Source organism: Vipera ursinii, assembly GCF_947247035.1.
Source record: "Vipera ursinii genome assembly, chromosome: Z".
Classification (NCBI taxonomy): Eukaryota; Metazoa; Chordata; class Lepidosauria; order Squamata; family Viperidae; genus Vipera; species Vipera ursinii.
This window is the reverse complement of record NC_139517.1, coordinates 22187555-22210643: the sequence shown is the minus strand read 5'-3', so window position 1 is coordinate 22210643 and position 23089 is coordinate 22187555. Positions and strand designations below refer to the sequence as shown.

The 23089-nt window shown below is 44.9% G+C and overlaps 1 protein-coding gene and 1 long non-coding RNA gene across 2 annotated transcripts; one reads left to right on the top strand and one right to left on the bottom strand.

Moving 5' to 3' along the window:
- Nucleotides 1–490: 490 nt before the first annotated feature.
- Nucleotides 491–5392, top strand: LOC310650015 (vomeronasal type-2 receptor 26-like; the record flags this gene model as incomplete). Its single annotated transcript, XM_083378850.1, has 3 exons — nt 491–677; nt 1753–2265; nt 4617–5392. 3 exons carry the CDS (start codon nt 491–493, stop codon nt 5390–5392), a joined length of 1476 nt encoding a protein of 491 aa, XP_083234976.1.
- A 9539-nt stretch (nt 5393–14931) lies between these two features.
- On the bottom strand, nt 14932–16709 carry LOC310650369. Its single transcript, XR_014494354.1, has 3 exons — nt 16647–16709; nt 15579–15666; nt 14932–15109 (listed from the first exon to the last, which is right to left on the bottom strand). It is a non-coding gene; the product is annotated as an uncharacterized lncRNA (long non-coding RNA).
- Between the last annotated feature and the right edge of the window lie 6380 nt (nt 16710–23089).

Genomic DNA, 23089 nt, shown 5'->3' with positions numbered 1-23089 from the left:
ACTCAGGTTAGACAACAAGGAACACAAGCATTTCTTAGAAAGTAAAGGATGCCTCCCTGAGGTCAAATTTCACATGAAAAAGACACCAATCGAGAAGGCCACATCTGAAGTGTCCCGTCATTTGCATACATCATCCCAGTGATCACACATGGCTCCCTCTCACACCTCTAACAAGGCTTCACCCTCTCGTCATACCCCACCATGATCTCTGGCGGGTTCCAGCATGTCACCACAACCTTCCATTTCAGGGGCCTCCCGTCACTCCAAGGCATCTTCTTGCCACAGCCATTGTTCCCGAGCCTCCAGGGCAGAGAGCTTTGCCGCCCAAGGTGCCCAAGCAACAATCGAAGCCAAAGTGGCCAATGTAGCTCTTCACGTGACAGAAGCGGAGCAACTGCAAAGGGATGAATTAGCCAAACTGGAAGAAGCTGCACAGATGGAGGCCAGATGAGAGGCAGAAGCAGCCAATCGAAAAGCTGAAGCTGCTCAGATGGACGCCAGACGAAAGCGAGTCCAAGCCAAGCCTGACCTTTTTCAGCACCAGTGGGAAGCATCAGCAAGAGCAGAAGCCTTTCAGAAGGTAGTTCAGGGGGCTGCCTTCATGCACAATTTGGAAAGGCTAGAAGTTGTAAGCCCACAGGAGCATGTGCAGGCCTACGTTGACAACCAGAGCACGAGTTGACAGGACCAGGCAGGAGAGCTGCAGTTACCCGCAAATCCCCCAAGACCAAGAGGGCAGGATGGAGAATCTCCACAACCAGGTGTGGTAACCAGACAGGTCCATCTGCATCATTGACAACTCCACAGCAAGAAGAACAACTGCTACAGGACGAGATTACCAGGGCTCAGGCCAGGCTAGTGTCAAAGGTAAACAGCATCCCAAGGCGCCACCTACACGCCCAACCATGGAAGAGAATCTCGACCACCAGATGTGCCTACTGGCCAGGGAGATGGCAATGCACCACCTGAATGATGAGATCCTCCCCAACAAGTAAAGGCAGAGGAATTCAGGCCAAACCCTCAAGGCCCCTTGTATGCGCCGTGGCAAGTTACCCTCAGCAGACAACATGCTGAAGAAAATCACTTGCCAGCCCTGGCATATGGCCCCACTTTCGGGAGCAGTGCACCAATTCGACCCAGTTACACCTCCTACGCAGCACCAACGTATCCTCAAATACCCTCCAGAGGAAGGCTAAACTTGGCATCCAAGTTAGGTATACAAAGGTATACAGAAAGGTATACAGAAATTCTCTGATTAACTGGGGAAGGAATACATATTGTGGAAATATGAGTTCAAGCAAGCCCTCCATGGCAAAAGGCTATCGTCAGGCAAAAAGCTCAGGCTCATGACGGCATGGCTGGGAGCAGCATCTGCAGAGATAGTAAAGAACACGAAAATAGCTCACTTAATCAACCCAGTTATCGCGCTTCAGCAAGCCTGGGAAAAGCTCAAGAAGCGGTATGGCAAACCCGCACAGACAGAGGCTTTGTTCCTGGACCGCATTTACACAAATTCCCCAACATCAATATCAATAACCCTAAGCAGTTGTTGGACTTGGCCAATTCACTCACAATGCTAAAATCAGTAAGAAGCGAGCCCAACATGCCGAGGCTTGACTGCCTCGATCAGTTCGAGAAGCAGAAGCTCATCACCAAAAAACTACCAAGGGAGTTGAGAAATAAATGGGTCGATATAGCTGAAGTTTATAGGAAACAGAATCCTGAAGCCCCCCCCTTTTGCTATTCTTGCAGAATTTGTAGCCGCTGAAGCAGAATGGTCCACCAACACCTTCAACCACGATGACAAAGATAATTCATCTCCAGTGGACAAACGGACCAGCCAGAACTCTGGTGCTTCCAAGGGCCCATTCCAAACCACGAGGGGCAAAACCCAGATTTCTGTGCACAAGACAGAGGTCACAACCTGGCCAAAGAAGACTTCAGACAAGCGTCTGCAGAGGACAACTCAACCTGGACCTCAACAATCAGATAAAGGCCTGACTTGTCCACTTCATAAATCTTCATATTCTCTAAACAGATGTAGAGAATTCCAAAGGAAATCCATGGATGAACTAAAGGCCCTGCTCAAAAAGCACAGAATATGCTTCAAGTGCTGTGAGTCTACCAACCACATAGCCAAAGATTGCACAGCTAAGGTGAAATGCCACCTGTGCAACAGTAACAAGCACCCGGGGGCCTTGCACCTAGACTTTAAGCAGCCACAGCAAGTGACCTCAACCACTTCTACGTCAAAGGAGTATCAATGTGACTCCAAAGAGCACCCAGAAACGATCAATGTCCACTGCATGGCAATATGTGGAGACTCACTGCGCCCTCGTTCATGCGCTCACATCTGTCTGGCTAAAGTCTACCCAGACGGATGCCCAGAAGAAGCCATAAAGATGTATGTGGCAATAGATACACAAAGCACTAACATAGTTCCTAATTCCTAAACTAGATATAAAATGGAGCAGCTGAATATATACTGGTCCAGCACAGCCTCCACTAAAGAGGCTGTAAACACTTTAGAAATGGAGGAATACTATCCACAACTTAATTATAAACTTACACTTGAAACAATCCTTGAAATTACTGAACAGATGAAAGCTAGACTAAAAAACAAAGGTGCCAGCCTAAATTTACAAAATGAAGCCCTGATTCCAACTAATGAATCTACAATCCAAAAAGCAACAGAAGAGGAAGAAATTAATACCAAGACAGAGGACTTTAAAGAACAACAAGTACAATTGATTGGTACTTTGATAGCCAAACTTTGATCTCAGCTATAGAACCTGCAACTCAAAAAACAACACAAACTGGAGAAAACAACATTAAGATGGAGAGCTCTAAAGACTTACAACTACAACTTATTGAAAACTTAGACAACCATACAACAACTACAACACTGGACATGACCTGTCACCTAAGCCAGATGAAACCGGAAGAAAAAGAAAACCAGACTGAACTGATAACAAATATACTGATCCAAACACGAAAATTTGAACTATTAGAGCAACAAATTAATGACTACAGAGGGGCCAGTTCCTTTCAAAAATTGACAACTGGATGGTCTCCCTTGATTCAAATAAGATGTAGGAAAGAAGGGAAATACATTTGAGGATTTAAAGGCACTGGTATGGAAGCCTATCTGGCATAAAAAGAAAGCCAGAGTTAGATTTTTTTAAAAAAATGGTTTTATTTTTATTTCTATTTTTTTTTATTTTATTTCTTTTTCTATCTATAATGGAGAAGCCTACAATTTCATTTAATGGGACAAGGGGTGACTTTAAAAGATCTTATTTGATTTAATATTTAGTATTTAGACCTGTAATGGAAATTAAAATTGCCTATTAGAATATAGTTTTGAATTATAATATGGAAGTTGGATTGAGATAATAAACGATACTTTATTAGTAAGTGATGAGGTACTAGGATGACAAATAGAATATATTTGTGAAATGTATTTGTGAACTAAAACAAGAATTTATCTAACTATGTAATATGTGTATTTTAGATATGACAACTATTATCTAATGAAATAGGGGAAATTGGGGTCACCCGAAACTTAAATACTATGGATCTTAAAAGCTAAATTGGAGCACTGTAATTGAAAATGGGTAAAATTTTAAAAAGCAGGACGTGATAACTATAACTAAAAATATATTGATAAATATCTTAACTGATTGTTCTATAACTAGAAATGTATTAACTTGACTGTGACATAGTAATTATGGGAAACAGAGAGGAAATTTTTAGATGATTTAACCTGAGATAGGCACAAATGATTTTGTTACTGGACTATTGCTTACCCAATCACCACGTTGCTTTATAAACATTTTTATATTTTGATGTAAAGTTGGAAAACTAATAAAACTTTTTTTAAAAAAAGAAAGAAAAATAAGAATGTTTGATGAACTGTTTTTCTTCTTTTATGACACTTTCTACTCTTAATGCCAATTCTATTCTCAATTTATGTTTAATCTTTTGCATGTTTATTTATTATTGGCAAAAAAATGCTTGACCACATAATGACACTTAGAAACTTGCAATAATAGTAATTTAAAAATTATAAATGAAGCAGAAGATGTTCAACCAACCAACCAACCTGGGGCTTCCGGTTGAACCAACCAAGCCAAAACCATGCAGAGAAACATGGGTGAGTGTGAGTCTCTGTGTCTGTGTCTGTGTGTTTATGTAGAGGTTATGTGGCCACAGAAGTACGTGAATATCTAGTGGCATCTAATTTGCAGGCTTGGGTATTTCTTTAATAAGAATTAATTTATTGAAATAATGAAATTATCACCAGGCACAGTGTTTTGCCTGAGATTAAATTCATTACAATTAGTGGTAATTTTGATACATCCAAGTAGTTTGAAGCATTTAAAAAGGAATGAAGGCAGAAGGATAAAAGTTCACTTTTCCATTTCCATTCTAGCTATTTACCCAGTCTCCATGTGATATATTTGACAAACAGCAATGGCTTCTATTCTATTTTTCAGATTCAGATGATTGTTACAGTTGCCCAGAAGATCAATACGCAAATAAAGGCAGAAATCTATGTCTTCCAAAGATCCCAAATTTTCTTTCCCATCATGAACCTTTGGGAATCATTTTAGTTTCTTTGTCTCTGTTTTTTTCTCTGATCACAGTTTTTGTGCTAGGAATCTTTATTAAGCACAGAAATACTCACATTGTCAAAACAAACAACCGGGACCTCACATACTCTCTGCTCATCTGCCTCTTTTTCTGCTTCCTTTGCCCCCTCCTATTCATTGGCCAACCACATGCTGTCACCTGCTACCTCCAACAAACATCTTTTGGAATCATCTTCTGCATGGCTGTTTCTTTGATACTGGCAAAAACTATCACAGTGGTTGTAGCTTTCTTGGCCATCAAGCCAGGAAGTAGAATAAGGAAATGGGTGGGCAAAAGATTGGCCCATTCCATAGTTATTTTCTGTTCTCTAATTCAAGCAATGCTTTGTTCTGTCTGGCTCTGTGTTGCTCCCCCATTTCCAGACCAGGACATTCATTCTTTGATTGAGGAATCTGTTCTGGAGTGTAATGAAGGATCTTCCGTTCTGTTTTACTGTGTTTTGGGCTACTTGGGATTTTTGGCTTTCATTAGTTTCCTTGTGGCTTTCCTTGCTAGAAGCTTGCCCAGCACTTTCAATGAAGCCAAATTCATCACTTTCAGCTTGCTGGTGTTTTGCACTGTCTGGATCTGTTTTGTCCCCACCTACCTGAGCACCAAGGGTAAATACATGATAGCTGTGGAAGTCTTCTCCATTTTGACTTCCAGTGCTGGATTACTTATTTGCATATTTTGTCCAAAATTGTATATAATTATTATCAGGCCTGAATTAAACTGTAAGAAGCAACTAATAAAGTAAATAAATATGTAATAAAAGGGCAAAATATATAGGCCCAAAGAAGTGCTTTTAATCAGGTTTATTTATATAGTTACATAAGTTTTTTCTGCTATTACAACCGCTTAAAACCCCCCAAAAGGGAGTTTAAAAATATAGCAATGTCTCAAACTGGTATTTCAAATATTCCTTCATTCTTTCTGCCTTTTAGAAGAAATAATTGGTTGCCAAAGAAAATGTTTCATAAATAGGCAAATAACTTCAAATTAGGAATGAGTTAAACAATAGGCTTTAGGTTTAAACACTTGGTACTTCATATATCTCACTAAAATCAAAGAGAAAATCTCTGATTAATTTAAGGTCCTTCTATTTCTAAATAAACTTTGTTTAGCTTAATCAGGATCTAATCCAAGTATGTTTGCATGTAAAAAGGGAAGGGGCTTCAATTCTACAGTTGTGGATGCATCTTGATTTTTGAATCACCTCTGGATACATCATTCAATTTGCTACAGGACAGCATAGAGACTCAGTCAGTTTAATTTGCTTCTGTATCCAACACAATGTGAAATATTCCTGATGTATGGTACAATGTAGCAAAGAACATATCACATCATGACATTATTGCAAATTCAACACAGATGACCCAAAAAGAAAAAAAATATTCTGCATGTGCAGGTTCTTTGAGAAGTTAATGACACAGGCTAAGGCTATTGTTGCAGGTGACAAATATGTTTTCTTCCATAGAGCCATAAAAACATGAATACTTTGGGGAGATAATTCTGAGATCAATAATTACTTCATATTAATATGGTCTGTTTGTTTTTGATTTTTTAAAGCTAAAATGTATTTCTGAAACTATCAGCTTTTGTGATCAGTCCACACCTCAATAGTTATTTCCCCCCTTCCAAGAAATGACACCATGTTAGCAATGCCCAACAAACTGCAAAAGCCTCTTTCTCCCAAATAGCCCACCTCCTCTCAGTGTCAGTTAATTTTCAGGAAGTTTAAACACAGGGTTGTAATTTTCCCTGTGGGTTTTTTCTAAGAGAATGGCACCCACGGCTACGTCACTTGCATTGGCTTGAATGATGAATTCTTGTTCAGGGTCAGGGTGCTTAAGGATGGGTTCAACAGCAAAGAGTCTGTTTAGTTTTTCGAATGCAGCCTGGCACTTTAACGACCATTGCAATGGCTGACAAGGTCAGGGTCCCCCCCCCATTTTGAGTAAATCGGTGATTGGCATGGCTATCTTTGATAAAGATGGAATAAATTGACAGTAAAAGTTGGCAAAACTCAGCTTTGAAGCTGCTTACAAGTGCATGGGGGTTGCAATTGTAGCACCACTTTTACTTTGGTGGGTCCATCTCTATCCTCTCATTTGAAATCCGATACCCCAGATAATCAAGGCGTGTCTGGTAAAATTCACACTTTGACAACTTTGCACACAGTTTGGCTTTTAGCGATCTCTTTAGCACCTCACAAACCAAACTGATGTGTTCTTCCATGGTTTTGGTGTAAATAAGGATGTCATCAAGATAGAACAAAACCCCCTTCTATAAATGATCATGGAGCACTTGATTTATCAATTGCATAAACACAGCTGGGGTCCCCTGCAGTCCAAAAGGCATCATTTTAAATTGGAAACTCCCTAAAGGGCAATTAAAGGCAGCTTTCCACTTGTCCCCCTCCTTAATCCAGATCCAGTAATAAGCCTCTCTTATATCCAGCTTGGTAAAAACTTTTCCTTTAGCCAGGTGGGCTAACATATCCTTTGTCAGGGAGAGGGGGTATATATTTTATATACTGACCACGTTTAACCCTTTAAAATTCATGCATAATCTAAGAGATCCATCTTTCTTTTCCTTGAAAAGCATGGGAGCAGCCATGCGTGATTTGGCTGGCTGAATGAAACCACAAGCTAAGTTTTTATCAATGTACTCTCTCAGTTCTTTCATCTCCCTGGGCATCATAGAGTACATCCTTAGTTTAGGGAGCTTGGCACTGGGCAAAATTTCAATAGCACAGTCCATAGCCCAGTGTGGGGGGAAGATGTCACATTCCTTTTTTTAAAAAAATTCCATTTATATCCCGCCCTTCTCCGAAGACTCAGGGCGGCTTACAAGCTTTTCACTAAATGCTTCCACTAAATCACGGTACTCAGTGGGGACAAGTTGAATCCCCAGCAGCTTTTCAGCTACAGTCTTTAGGGTTTCATGGGGCTCCCCTTAAATCTCACTGATGGACAGTGTCTTTATTTTATCATCAGTGGCAGGTGAGAGGAGTCCTGTCCCCAGTCTTAACTTCTGCATTCCCTTCTCCCACCAGATGTAGTGATGCCATTTATCAAGCCATGCTACTCCCAAAATTACTGCTTCAGTCATCTTCAGAACCACCACAAAATGGATTATTTCCCAATGCTGACCCATTTCCAAATGCACAGGTTCTGTTATGTGTGCGGCAGGGATACTCCAATGAGGGAACCATCAGCTTGTTCAAACCTCATGGGTAGGAGCAGTAATTTGGCTTGGATGTCCAGTTTGACTATGGTGGGTAGGTTAATTAAGCATTGAGTGCCCCCTGAGTCTATTAGGATGTTCAAGCTCATACAGGCTCTTGTTTTGAGCACTATTAGCCTAGCGGGAATGGCAAAGGAGGGAATGGGCTGGCTCACCATAGGGTCCTCCTTGCCTTTCTCATCACTGTCGGAAGGTGCCAGCATCTGCTATGGCTCGAATCATGTTTTGGCCTCAAGCTCAATGGGAGGGGACGCCTCAATGCTCGGGTCCTGACATGCCCAGTTTTACTTTTCTCTTCCCCTCTGGGAGCTTTTCACAGCTTTGCAGCAGTGACTGGTGTTGTGTATTTACTTATTGTTATGTATTCACACGTTGTGTTATAATAGAAGTTAACAGGGCTGAGGTAAAAGCCGCGGCAGCTTTTGACAGCTGTCAAAAGCTGCCGGGCAGGACTGCGCAGGCGCCAGCCGGCTGACAGCTCAACACGCGCTACCGATGACAGCTCCGAGCTGTCAAAACCGGACGGCCCCGATTGGCGGAAACAAACGGCGCAGGAACGAACTCACCCCTGATTGGTCAAACTGCCGACAGCTGCCAGTATAAATAGGTGTCATGTTCTTATGTTGTTTGCCTGGTTCTAAATAAAGAGTTAAACTGTTAACTCGCTGTCTCGCCTGCTTATCAAAGCACTGGCGACGAGGGTGGGATGCCTGCTTGCCTAAGCTGAAGTCACTACCTAAGGGGAGAAGAGATTTTTTCCCTTAGCTGAGCTGGTCACTCGCTGAAGTCACTCAGAAGCCGAACTTCCCTTCAACGCAAGCAGCGGCACCCACAGTTACAGACAGCATGACGAACCATGGCCACATTCGAGAATTCAATACCCGCCACCCAGAAGGCTGGGAGTCTCATCTGGGCCAGGTAGAAGGATACCTGGTGGTTAAGAAGATTACGGACGACCGGGCCAAGGCAGCCGCCCTCCTCTGGCTCAGTGGGCCGGCCGTATATGATGCCGCTGTGGGAATCTTCACCCCTGAGCCGATCGCCACTATCTCCTACGCCGACCTGACCGAGGGGCTGAGGAAATACTTCATGCCCATCAAGTCAGAACTCTTCTGGAGAGTAAATTTCACCCGAAAACTACAGCTTCCTGACGAGCCAGCAAATGACTTCATAACTCGGGTCAGACACGCCGCACGACGGTGTCGGTTCCCGGACTTAGAAGACCGAATCCGGGACCAGATCGTCATAGGGCTCAAAGACGAACGGCTGAGGAAGAAGCTGATCGCCAAGCCAGAAATGACAATGACCTATGTGGCGAGGGAAGTCATTGCATACGAGGACTGCCACGGCGACAACCGACGTTCACCTGACAGCGGGCCCAGTGGGTCCGTGCACCAGGAGGACAGCGGGTTCAGCGGTCCCGAAGATGACGACGTCTCCATGGACATTGACGCGGTACAGCGGCGGTTCGAAAAGCTCAGGCTGCAACGCAACTACCGAGGGGGGCCTGCCAACAATCAGAGGGGCGCCAACTTCCAGCCAAACAGGGCTAAGTGTGCCAGCTGCGGCGGAAGCCACCCGAGAGCAACGTGCCGGTTCCGCAGTGCCAAATGCCATGGGTGCGGAAAGACAGGTCACCTCAAAGCTGTGTGCCGCAGCCGGAGTCGAGAAAATCTGCATGAACTGGAGGTGACAACCGCAGGTATGAGCCAACACACACCCAGAGCCAGGCACAGTCCTAAACCCCTAGTGCTTAATGTGAGGGGAAGGGCGGGGGAATACACAGTCCACAGCACTCTTAAGCCCAAAGTCAAGGTGGACGTTCTAATTCATGGAATCCCCTGTGAGATGGAAGTGGACTCTGGGTCCTCCGTCTCACTCATTTCGTGGCAAACCTACAGGGACATTTGTAACCAAAGTAGAAAACGGCCCGCCCTTCGACCCACCAATCTCCGCCTAGCTGACTTCCAGAAAACGCCCATTAAACTCCAGGGAAAGGCTTCCGTCCACGTGGAGTTCAAACAATTTAAAGGATCCCTCCCTATTCTTGTGACCCAAGAAAACAGAATCAGCCTACTAGGTCTAGACTGGTTTGAGGCACTAGGGATAGTGTTGACAGGTGTCAACGCCATTCAGCTGTCAAACTTAGAATCCGTCTGCCTTCAATTCGCGGACGTCTTTGACAGCTCGCTAGGGAAGTACACTGGACCGCCCGTATCACTTAAACTAAACCCGAATGTAATGCCTGTCAGAATCAAGGCAAGAAGAGTTCCCTTCGCCTTGAGGGAAAAAATAGAAGCTGAGCTAGACCGATTAACTATCTTAGGAGTCCTAGAACCGGTAGAAGGGGCTGAGTGGGAGACACCCATAGTGACCCCAGTTAAGCCAAATGGCCAAATAAGATTATGTGCCGATTATAAAGCGACCCTCAACCTCGCATTAAATGCACATGCCTACCCGGTCCCGGCTGTCAAAGACATCCTCGCGGCCATTAAGTCAGGCGCCATATTTGCCAAGTTAGACTTGGCGCAGGCGTATTTACAGCTGCCTGTCACCCCTGACACCGCTTTAGCTCAGACAATCGTCACCCACAAGGGAGCATTTAAAATCAACCGCCTTCAATTCGGCATCTCTGCAGCCCCGGGGATCTTCCAGGAAATCATGGAAAAAACACTTAAAGGGATCTCCGGGGTCTGTCCATATTTTGATGACGTCCTAATTGCAGGGGAATCAGAAAAAGACCTAGCTGACAAATTAACAAAGGTGCTCCTTAGGTTCAGGGAGGCTGGTCTCAAATTAAAACGAGACAAATGCTCCATCTGGGTGCCCTCAACAGAGTTCTTAGGTTTTAAAATAGACGCTAAAGGAATTCACCCCACTGAAACAAAAATTAAAGCTGTTAAAACAGCACCAACCCCTAAAAATAAACAAGAACTTCAAGCCTTCCTAGGGTTAGTTAACTTTTATCATACCTTCCTGCCTCATAAAGCCTCCACTGCTGAACCCTTACATAGGCTATTAGACAAAGGCAAACCCTGGACTTGGTCATCTGAGCATGATAAAAGTTTTAATCTATTAAAAAACTTACTCTCCAGCAATATAACAGTAGCCCTATATAACGAACAGCTGCCCTTATGTCTGGCTTGCTATGCCTCTCCCTACGGCATCGGAGCGGTCCTAAGCCACTTAACTAAAGAGGGGACACAGACACCTGTAGCGTTCTATTCCAGAACGCTGTCAAAACCTGAGCGTAATTACGCTCAGATTGACAAGGAGGCTTTAGCTATAGTAGCTAGCGTAAAAAAATTTCATGACTACCTATACGGCCGACCCTTTACCATTTTTACTGACCATAAGCCCCTGTTAGGACTTTTTACAGTAAACAAACTAACACCACAAATATTATCTCCCCTCATCCTGAGATGGTCTACCTTTCTGTCAGCCTATTCATACAACTTGGAATACAAGCCAGGGAAATCCATGGGCCATGCTGATGGCCTTAGCAGACTGCCCCAACCAATAGTCGACCCAGACCCAGCACCAGCTGGAAGAATACTGGCTATCTCAGACCTACCAGAATGCCCATTATCTGTTAAAGACATCTCTGCAGCTACTGCTGCAGACAAAATTTTAGGCAGAGTCTTAGGCTATGTCACGTCTGGCTGGCAATACACACCCCCAGACCCAGAATTCCAACCTTATATTTTAAAGCAAAAGGAATTATCCACCCATCAAGGGTGTCTACTATGGGGTAGCAGGGTAATCATACCCGACAAACACAGACTCAAGGTGTTAGAGAGCCTCCACGAAGGTCACCCTGGGACCATCAAAATGAAGGCTCTGGCCAGAAGCTATGTCTGGTGGCCAGGATTAGATAAGCAGATTGAAACACATGTAGCCGGCTGCTATTCCTGCCAACTTGTTAGAGCCGCCCAGCCACATGCTCCCATACACAGATGGGAAACTACAAAGACACCCTGGTCTCGTATCCATATGGATTATGCAGGTCCATTCCAGGGACAATCATTCTTAATAGTCGTAGATAGCTATTCGAAATGGCTAGAGGTGGCACCAGTAACTAGCACAACTTCAACTGCCACAATACAAGTTTTAAGAGGGTTATTCGCAACACATGGGCTTCCAGATGTTATAGTTTCCGATAACGGCCCCCAATTTACCTCCTACGAATTCCAGAGTTTCACAACGGCGAACTCTATTAGGCACACCACCATGGCTCCATTTCACCCATCCACGAACGGCTTGGCAGAGGTGATGGTGAAATCAACCAAAGAGGCACTGCGGAAAATCATCTCCGGCAATTGGCACCGAAGACTGGCTCAATTCCTTTTATCACAGCACACCACCCCATGCACAACTACTGGAAAGTCTCCAGCAGAGCTCCGCTGGGGCAAAAGATTAACTACCAGACTAGACCGTCTACATCCTGACAGATCCCCTCCAGACCCAGAACCACCCCTCCAACATAGAACTCTCAACACAGGGCAAGCTGTCTGGGCGAGGAATTATGGGGGGGGCAACAAATGGACACAGGGGGTGGTCATTGAACAAACGGGCCCCCTATGGGACTCTGGCGAGGGGGGGAAGAGATGGGTAGTTCTTGGCTTTCCCCCCCGCATGGCACCCACCTCCTGGGTAACAGGAATCATATCCTTTTTACCTCCAGCTTGTTGAACTTCTTCAGCTGTTTGAGCAAGGGGCTGTGGACTGAAGACTGAAACCTACACTCTCCAGAGTCGCCCCATCCCATCCACCCCTTTCCTTTCTTGCTATCCACAGATGAAGAACCCTGGGATGGTAGTAATAGGAGCTCCGCTCCAGCAGTTACAGGAGTGCTCCTGTGCTGAGGGGCAGCCTCGGCTTGATAGAGGGCAGCCAGGATCGTAGCTCCTTTCTGCAGTAACTTGGCCTTTGGCCAAGCCCCTGCCAGTGATACCTCGTCGATGGCTGGAGTGCCAGCTTGTGCTCTGGCAGCCGGAGTTTCATTGCGGCTAGCAGCGGTTTCACTCTTCTCCTCCATTTCAAATCTTCATCAAGTCTTTACCGGTCTCCCAAAAGTGAGTGGGTAGGTGGTTGGGGTCCAGGACTCTGAGAAAACAAAGTTTCATGAGACTTGGTTTAATGTCATGGTTCCAACAGACAGAGACAAATAAAGCAGAACTATGAAGCTTGCAAATTCCTCAAAGAACATTTTTATTAATTACAAAGTATCGGCATGGTCAAGAGTGAAACCAAGTCTGGATACACAATTTTCCAATACAAAGTTAAATGGCTCACCCATAAAAGCTATGCAAGCAATTATATTCCCCAATATGGTTATTTGATGGGGGTTTTATGCAACGCCCAGTCCCTAATCTCGGGAACAAATGACCTTAGTTCCCACGGGACAAAAGATTATTTTCACTAGCGTTCTGCGTGGCAACCTAGAAAGAGAAGGAAAATGGCTGCAGCCATGCTCATTTGTAGATTTGACACCATCTTTGCTGATAGGCAGGCCTTCAGCTTGGTGGTGTAGGGTTCTGATAACACCCATTTTGTGTTCCTGTGGGTGGTGAGAATCAAAATGTAAATATTGATCTGTGTGTGGGAGTTTTCTGTAAATTTCAGTGTTAAGGCTTCTGTCATCCTAAATGTATACTGCACAGTCCAGGAAGGCTAGACTATTTTCCTTAACATCTTCACGTCTTCAAAGAAAAACAAGAAAGTCCAATTGTGTTGTGAAAAAAGCACCTTTGGGACAGTTAAGAAAAAAGTACTCAAAGGCTGGTCTCTTTCCACCCCTATGCTTTCCCCAGTGCCTAGCGCATTCAGTAGATTTTTGTCTTATGAAGAAATGTATTATCTCAAAATCATTGACAGTGCAGGGATATCAGATTTCTCAATCAGAATCACACATACAATAATGAAGTTTCATCCAAGGTTACAATCCATTTATTATAATAAAAACTAAAAAATATATAAAAAATTAAAAATGGTCAAGATGGTCAAGATTACAAAAAAATTAAACTGTCTCATGAGATCTAGGGCATTTTTATTTAATTTTGGAGGTCCATCTACTGGTGATAAGCGAGATACATTCCAAAGAGCTGATCTGATAGGTAGATTATTTGTGTGGCGTTACCCCCTCAGAGGCCGCCAAAGCCTAGGCCCTTCCAGCCCCACTCCCCTCCGTCGAGCTCTGCAGCTGTGCTCCCTAGATGTTAGTAAAGTGTCTCTTCTAGCAGAAGCTCATGTGAAGTGAGGAGGTGGCAGACTCTTTTTGTCAAAAGGGGGCTTTCAGGAACAAAGATTGCCAGCCCCGATAGTCAATATGTCAATATGTGGTGTGTTTAACAGCCCCAGGCAGTCATAGCAGCAATAGTCAATGATTTCCCAGTGACTGTTTGGAAACAAGTGGGGTGGGGGAAAAGCCCTGGCTCCAGGCAACAATAGGAACATGAACAAAGATGGTCAATGTTCTGCAGTAACAGCTCGTCCCTCAGGGCAACTCCCCACAATGTCTAAAACTTGCACAAGGAGCAATAGTCAAAGTTTGGATGGCTGCTAGTCTCCAAAGCAGCAACAACCAGCCTCTCCTTCTCTTCTGTTGTTGCTTGCAACCTCAGGTCTCGTCGGTGTCAAACCCCTCCCCACTGTCCTTTATTATTAAAATCTGAATTTAGCAAGCCCAGCAACTTTCTCTCTCCTCACTCTCTCCCTTGCCTCCACTTGGGATATCCCCCTTGCAAAAGGAAGCAATAAAATTCCACCTTCCCACTCTCTCTCACTCTCCCTTTTCCCCCTCCCCCCTTCTTCACAGAAAGGGACCAGCTTAAAACCTCCAACCCCTCTTTGACTTCACCTGGTCTCTCTCCGACAAACAGCAACAACAGCCTCCCCCACCCCCTTTCTTTCCTTCTTTTTCTTTCCTTCTGCCCGATCCACGCCTGCCGCACCCAAAACCGGCAGCAGCAATCCAAGATTCCCTTTCCCTGGCCAGGCTCCTCCAAAGCCTTTCAGCCAGCCCCTCTACATTTGTAAAAAGTGATGGTGGTGATGCCTGTAATACAGATAACAGGATTTCATTTATTGAAAGCTATAAAATCAAATTAATATTTAATTTGTTATTTTCATTTTTCCTGGCTAAAGGTCCATCAGCATCATGTGCTTTACTTGAAACCACAGTTTTTTTCTCTCAGTAAAAATAGGCAGAACACCAAGTTTCATTCTGCTAATCAAAAAAAATAATTAAAAAAATCAAAGATAGATAATTGTCAACAATTATTATTTCTATATGCAGAAAAAAGGAAAACTATTTCTTATTATTTTTCAGTTTTGTAAAATAAACAGTGTTACAAATTTAGAGCTGTGCAATCCTTTGGATTCAGTCTCCTCAAACTCTTGAAAATACAAACACACCTAAATGAATCCAGCCACCCACATAAATTCTAAGTTTGCTATTTCATATGAAATAAAATAACATACCCAATTTCTAATTTTTTTTAAAATCCCATTTATATCCCGCCCTTCTCCGAAGACTCAGGGCGGCTTACAATCTAAAGCACAAATCAATGTGCTTAGCAATAGCCTTCATTCTATGTATATGCCTGCTTGTTAGGGCTTTCGCCCCCTCCCAAGCGGCATTATTACAAAGTCAGCTTATTGCCCCCAACAATCTGGGTCCTCATTTTACCTACCTCGGAAGGATGGAAGGCTGAGTCAACCTTGAGCCTGGTGGGACTCGAACCTGCACTAATTTGCATTGGTAACATTTGAAACACAGGCCTATGGAATAAAGGCACAGATAAGTTAAGGAAAGATAAACAGCATAACAATCTTACTTTTTTCCTCTTCTTTCACTCTCCTAATTTTTAATAACTATTTGGTTTATTAAGTGGTTTAGATAAAGACTTTCTGTGTTACTGCATCTGTGTTACTTTTTACATCCTTTTTCCTCTTTAATTGATTGGAAATATATAAAAATGTTATTAAAAATGTTACTTTAGACATGGATTAATACCACACTATTTTGTGTATGGACTCAGGGACAAAGAACAAAGACAACTTGTTTAGTATGCTTCTTCTTGTTGCAATTGTATCATTTCATTTCTCTGCTGCAGTTTGTGTTCAAAAGCTTAGAAATGCAGAATCTGTAACATCCTGTTCCCCCAACTCCCCTCTTTGCTGAAGCTTTAGTTCTGTTCAGAGTTTTGGGCTGGTGGCCAATGATTGTGTGTGTGCAAAACGAAAATAATGTAACTGACCTAACCTGATAACGTAACCAATGACAACAAGCTCTCCCTTCTCTGAAAGCTAAATGTATTATAAAACAAAGAACCTTAAGAAAATGATTTTGAATAGTTTTGCTTAGATTTGTAAATGTTTTCAAAAAGTTTGATGCTCTAATTTCAGTCTTTGTATACACACATATAATATATTCAGTACGTTAACTCAGAATATCTCATTACGTGTTTTTTTCCTTTGTGAAGCTGCACTAAATGTCTTTATGAATGTTGATTCTGGATAGAATTGCAGATAAAGGTTTAGCCTGATTGTTCATGGATAGACGGTTATAGCAAAGTTGATAAGAAAGAGACGTGGTGGATGTTGAATGAGGAGAAGAGAATGTTAGGGGAGGCTGAGGGGGGGTGGGCTTTCCCTACCTGTATTTCTGGGTTCTGCACCAGGCTAAGAAGGAGAAGAGACATGGATAGTTTTGGAAGTTGGAAAGAAACATTAATAGTAAAAGGGGAAAAATTACTTACTGTAGGTAAAGTTGAGAGAAGAGAACGCACATGGGAGGCTGAAGGCAGATATAGGAAGGAAATGAATGTTGAAGAAGGGGAGGAGTTATGTGTTTTGTTTTTGGCTGATGTTGTGGATGGTACACAATGGCTGGATAGGCTGTGACATCTAGTGGTGAGGCCATTTCAATACAGGCCTCAACTCTGGAAAATTTGCCTTGTCCTGTTTGAAATTATAAATGGGAGAGTTGCACGAAGGTATTCAAGAATGTCAATGAAGAAGAGAAGACTGTTACTCAGTATTTGCATAATCTGGAGCAGGTTTTGTCTTCTATTCCAGTACAGGCCCAGCCTGCCCTACCACCTGTCTTTGACCATTGTTCCTGGAACTATCACCTATAAGTACCAGTCCTGAGTGGCCCCAACCATGCCAAGCCTTCTTGACCTCAACTACAGTGAGAGTTAAGGAATGAAAACATGAGCCCATGGAAAGTTCCATCATCATTCCCTCTCCAGTGACAAGCTCCGCAGCTGGACAGCCTGAAAATGAAATTTCGACATGCCTTGCCTGTTGAACTATTTTCATCTAACTAAGAGAAAAGCTTCAATGGATTGGACTACCCCGGAACTTGGGTTCGTAATATCTAGACCAGACATGTCAAACACAAGGCCCGGGGGCCAGATCCGGCCCGCAAAGTGGTTTCATGCGGCCCACGAAGCCATCCTGGAAACAGTGAGGGAACGGCCCCCACTGCCTTGGCCCTGGCCCAGAGACCCTCCTTCTGCCAGAGACCCTCAGATCTGTCCCACTCCTGCCCAGGCCCCCATAGGCACCCTTGATGCGAACGATGTAGAGCTGGCCACGCCCACCCAGTAGGCCATACACACTTTAGCCACGCCCACCCAGTAGGCCACACGCACCCAGGCCACACCCACCCAGCCCCCTGAGGGCAACCGCAATGCTGATGCGGCCCTCAATGAAATTGAGTTTGACACCCCTGATCTAGACTGTGTATTGCTACATTTTTGTTTGCTGCTGTTTCCCTCACACCTTTCTTCAGACCATGGGTCCAATACTTAAAGGAACAAAAGGGAGTTGTGTTCATAACAAGACTACGTATTCCACTTGCAAAGGGTCACTTGTTATTCTTCTGTCAATACAGTAAAGCCCTACCAACAACTTCAAATCTGGACATATAGAGGGACACACAGACATTAACTCTTTTGAAAGAATAACACGAGACTTATGGACAAGTGCCAGAATCTCTTTTGATACATGTACATCTATTGACTATAATCAAGCTAAATAGACTAAGTACAGAGACAGGCTTATTCATTTAATGCAAACTACATCCTACCCAATATGGCACAATCAAAGGAAAATTCAATATGATTAAAGGAGTCAGCACTTCTCCGTGCAATGCTGATTCCTGCAGACTTCTCAGCATCATTTGGACCAGACCAGCAGAACTCTCAGCATCATTTGGACCAGCTATCGATTAAACCAGACACAATTATGGGTTCAGTGTGACACTTTATACCACTGCCCCAAAAACATTTTTGAGTTTTCATTCTTTTTATGATTAACTGGAAACCACAATTGAAATTCTCTAGCATCAAAGAATCTTTTTATTGATCTGGCCCAAAAGAATTGCTTCATCTCTGAATGTGACTAACTGTTATATGTGTGTGGGTACTAATATGGGTGAACAATGGCCTTGGGAGGCACATGAAATAAATTTTACTAGCCTGACTAGTCAAAATCTGACAGGGAAAAGCCATCAATAGACCCAACTTGTGGACTCTGACCATTTCCATACTGGGAAGCCTCTGTTTTAAAAAGAGCAGGTTCTGGTAGAAACCTTGGGAAGACCTAGGTGTGAACATCTCTTGTAGGTTGCGTCCTTTTTGTGGATTACCACCAATTCGGCCTAACCCCAAAATCCCATGGTAAACATTCCCCAACTGTCTACCTTATGGACCAATCTAACAGATGCCACCCTCAACTGAATTGCCCCAGGTAGACCTACTATATGGCAAAAAGATGGAAAGTATAATTAATAGTGTTAAATAGTGTGGTCTGGACCATGAGGGAACAGATGACAGTCAGAGACTCAGTAACTCAGCTTTTATTCAGTTCTGAACATAACAACCGGAGCCCTCTTAGAGCCCCTTAAATACTCTAGCTGGTGCACTCTTGACCAATCCCTGTGTTGGAATATCCCACCGAACGCTGGTCAACCAATCCGAGCACCCACCGGCGCCACCTGCTGTTGTCAGTGGCTGAGCTGTCAAATTACCTCAACTATGTATACAACACCCCTTCCCCCAATATAAGAACAATAAACACAATAATAACTTGACACAGCTAAGTGTGTGTGACTTCTTGATCGCCTTCCACCCTTTGACCTTATGACCTTACATAGTCCTCCAGATACGCCGGTGCTTTGTGAGTCCTGCTTGAACGCCTTATAGGCTGTACAACCCTGGCCGGCATCAGGCCCTGATCTTCTACACCCCCACTATCTTCAAAAGCTAGGTTATGAGGTTGTCCCCCCTGACCCCTGGGCGCAGTGACTGGTTCCGTATCCGTAATGGACCCTTCTCTTCTGCTCATTTGCCAAGGTTAGAGGAGCAGGGAAATAAACACCAGGGGCTCTTGGTGGTGTTGGTGTGACCAGGGGCAATGGTGGTGACTGGAGGGCTAGGGCCTGCTCACGTTGCTGGTTTTCAAGGGCCCGTTTCCTTAGTTGGTCGATATGCCTTCTGACCTGGCAGCCCCCTTCCCCCTCTATAATGTATAATGGTCCAGTTTTATCAACCACCACCCCTTGAACCCACAGGTCTCCAGAGCCATAGTTCCTGGCCCACAATAGTTCACCAATGTCAAACTCCCTGGTGGGGGTGGGCCGCTCCACCTCAGCAGCTACTCGATCAGGGTGCAGTCTGTCCAACTTAGTAATGAGACGCTGGCCCCAACGCAGTTCAGCGGGGCTCTTGCCGGTGACAGTTGAAGATGTGGAGTGTTGTGCTAGCAAGAATTGAGCCAACATTTGGTGCCAATCACCGTTGATAATGCATCTCAAAACGTCCTTGGTTGTTCTCACCATTTGTTCTGCAAGGCCATTAATCGACGGGTGGAAAGGGGCAGACATGACGTGCCTAATCAAGTTGGCCCTGGTGAAATCCTGGAAATCAGCAGATTTAAAACGTGGGCCATTGTCAGAGACTATCACATCCGGCAGACCATGTGTAGCAAAGAGCCCCCTAAGCACCTGTACAGTTTTGGCTGTGGTCATGCTCTTAACTGGGACCACCTCCAACCATTTTGAATAACTGTCCACTACCACTAGGAATAGCTGACCCTGGAAAGGGCCCGCATAATCTATGTGGATCCTAGACTATGGAGTGTGTGTTGACTCCCATTTATGTACTGGAGCACGAGGTTGTTCTGGCCGGGATCTCTGGCACAGGTAGCAACCCTCTACTTGTTCCTCTATTGCTTTGTCGAGGCCTGGCCACCACAAATAACTATGTGCCAATGCTTTCATTCTTACGACACCAGGGTGCCCTTCATGTAGTGCTTCCAGGACTCTGTTCCTTAACTTGTCAGGAATCATGACCCTGCTTCCCCATAACAGGCAGCCTTTATGGGAAGACAGTTCATGCCTCCTAGTGAAGTGTGCCTGGAACTCAGACCCCAGGCTCTTCTCCTGCCACCCGGAGGCTACCCAAGCTAACACCCTGCTTAGGACTTTATCTGCTGCTGTACTGACAGCAATGTCTTTAGCTTGGAGAGGGCATTCAGGGAGTTCCTGGATGACTAAGATATGACCAGCTGGTGCCAGGTCTGGCTCACCAACTGCTAGAGGCAATCTGCTTAACCCATCTGCATGACCCATTTCCTTTCCTGGTTTGTATACCAATTTATATGTATAAGCAGAGAGAAACATGGACCATCTTAAAATCCTGGGAGACAGAATTTGTGGTGTTGCTTTGTCAGTTGCAAATAATCCTAACAAGGGCTTGTGATCAGTAAAGATGGTGAATTCTCTACCATAAGGGTAGTCATGGAATTTTTTTTTACACCTGCAACTAGGGCCAAGGCCTCCTTATCAATCTGGGCGTAATTCCTTTCAGCTTTTGAGAGCATCCTGGAATAGAAAGCAATTGGCTTTTGTTCTCCATTTTCCTCTACATGACTTAGTACTGCACCCACACCATAAGGAGAGGCATCCAGTGGTGTAGCGTGGTTTGTCAGCACCCGGGGCAATTTGCGCCCCCTAACCCGGTGACGTCATGGCACCGCCAAAAAGATGCGCCCCGCAGCGGCGTAGACTTTCCAAGAAGAGTCGCGCGCATGCGGGATGCTTCCGGGTCCCTCTCGAGGGCAGCTGGGCGGGGCTCCGACCTGCAAGAGCCGCTGCATTCAAGCTCGCACGTGAGCCCCGCTAAATAAAGCCACGCATGCGCACAAAGCTAGGCCAGCCGGCCGGCGGGTCCGTCTTCGCTCGGCCAAGCCTGCCGGGGCGCCTGCGGGGCGCTTGCGGTTGGCCTGAGCCTGGGCAGAGAGTTGGGCGCTTCTATTTATTTTATTCAGTTTATGTGGCCGCCCATCTCACCTGCCGGACTCGTTTCGCTTTGCAAGAAAGAGCAGCTCGAGAGCGGAGCCAAGCCGACTCTGTGCAGCCCTTGGGGCTCCCTGAGCAGCTCAGTGCGAGCGCGCCCCCCCAGATGTTGCGCCTGGTGCGGCCGGCCCCCCCTGCACCCCCCACGCTACGCCACTGGAGGCATCGCATGCTAAGCAGATGGGCTTCTTTTCAGTGAAATGAGTTACAGCTGAATTGCTGGACAGCAATTGCTTAAGGCTCTTAAAACTTTTGTCACGTATAGTGGACCACTTCCAAGGGGTTTTCTTGTCCAGTAACCTATGTAATGGCTCTGCAATAGTTGCCTTGTGGGGCAAGAATGAGTGATAAAAGTTAAGTAGCCCTAGAAAAGCTTGCAGTTCTGCCTTGTTTTTAGAGGTAGGAGCCATCTTATTGGCTCTTACCTTAGAGTCGGTGGGGTGGATGCCCAGTGCATCTACCCTGAATCCTAAAAACTCTGTGGAAGCCACTTTTCCTTCTTCAGTTTGAAACCAGCAGTATGGAATCTACTTAATACAGCCTGCAGCCTATCTGCTAAAACTGCCTCTGACTCTCCAGCAATTAGTACGTCGTCAAAATACAGACACACTCCAGGAATACCCTTCAGCGTCCTCTCCATTACCACTTGGAATATTCCAGGAACTACGGAGATGCCGAACTGTAAGCGGTTCACCCTGAAGGTTTCTCTGTGTGTCACAATAGTTTGAATGTCAGCTGTTTCACGGGCAACCAGAATTTGCTGGTACACCTGCGCCAAGTCGAGCTTTGCAAAGATGGCACCTGACTGTATTGCCGAGAGGACGTGTTTCACCAATAGGACCGGGTAAGCATGCAGATTCAAGGCCCGGTTTACCGTAGCCTTATAATCCAGGCAAATTCTTATTTGTCCATTCGGTTTGATGGGGTGATGATGGGGGTTTCCCAGTCTCCCCCCTCCACAGGCTCCAAAATTCCCTGTTTCACTAGTTTTTCTAGTTCGCTCTCAATTTTGAGTTTGAGAGTGAACGGAAGCCTCCTGGCCTTGATTCTAATCAGGTCCACGTGTATTTTCCCAGTTCGCCAACAAATATGTCTGCAAATGTTTTGCAGACAGATTCGAGGCTTCCAGACTGGATGGTATTAACTCCCCCAAGCCAAATGCCTAGGGCCTCAAACCAGTCCAGCCCCACCAAATTAGTCCTCTTGCCCTCCGTTACTAATATGTTTAAGTGGCCCTGGAAGCCCTTATAACCAACTAATACTGTGGCCTGTCCCTTCATTTTAATTGGGGCACGTTGGAAATCCACTAATTTAATTTGGGTTGGTTCTAAGGGAATCCGCCGCCTGCTCTGGCCACAAATCATTAAATATGTCTCATAAGATATTAAAGAGACAGATGAACCCGAATCCACTTCCATTTTGCAAGGAATTCCTTGCAAACGGATCTCAGTTTTGATCTTTGGCTTAAGCAGGTGGTGGATGGATGACTGGCACGCCACTTCCAAATTTTCTACAACTGTTTGTGCCAAGGTCCCTGGGGACTCAGTGTTGGGGAATGGCGAGTTATCTGTACCTGCTGGCGATGAGTCAGGTTCGTTGAGGTTGTCACAGTCACGGTTGCGGCAGACGGCTCGTATGTGGCCGGTTTTACCGCAAAACCAGCACTTTCCGCTATGAAACTGGCAGGACGCCCTTGGATGACTGCCGCCGCAGCTGGCACATCTCTGGTCACTGTCTCTGGAACTGTAGCTTGGGTATCTTGAGTTTTTGTTGGCTGCCCCCAGTTTCTTTTGGTTCGCACTGTTGTCATGTCGGACTTTGAATTTCTCAAGTCTT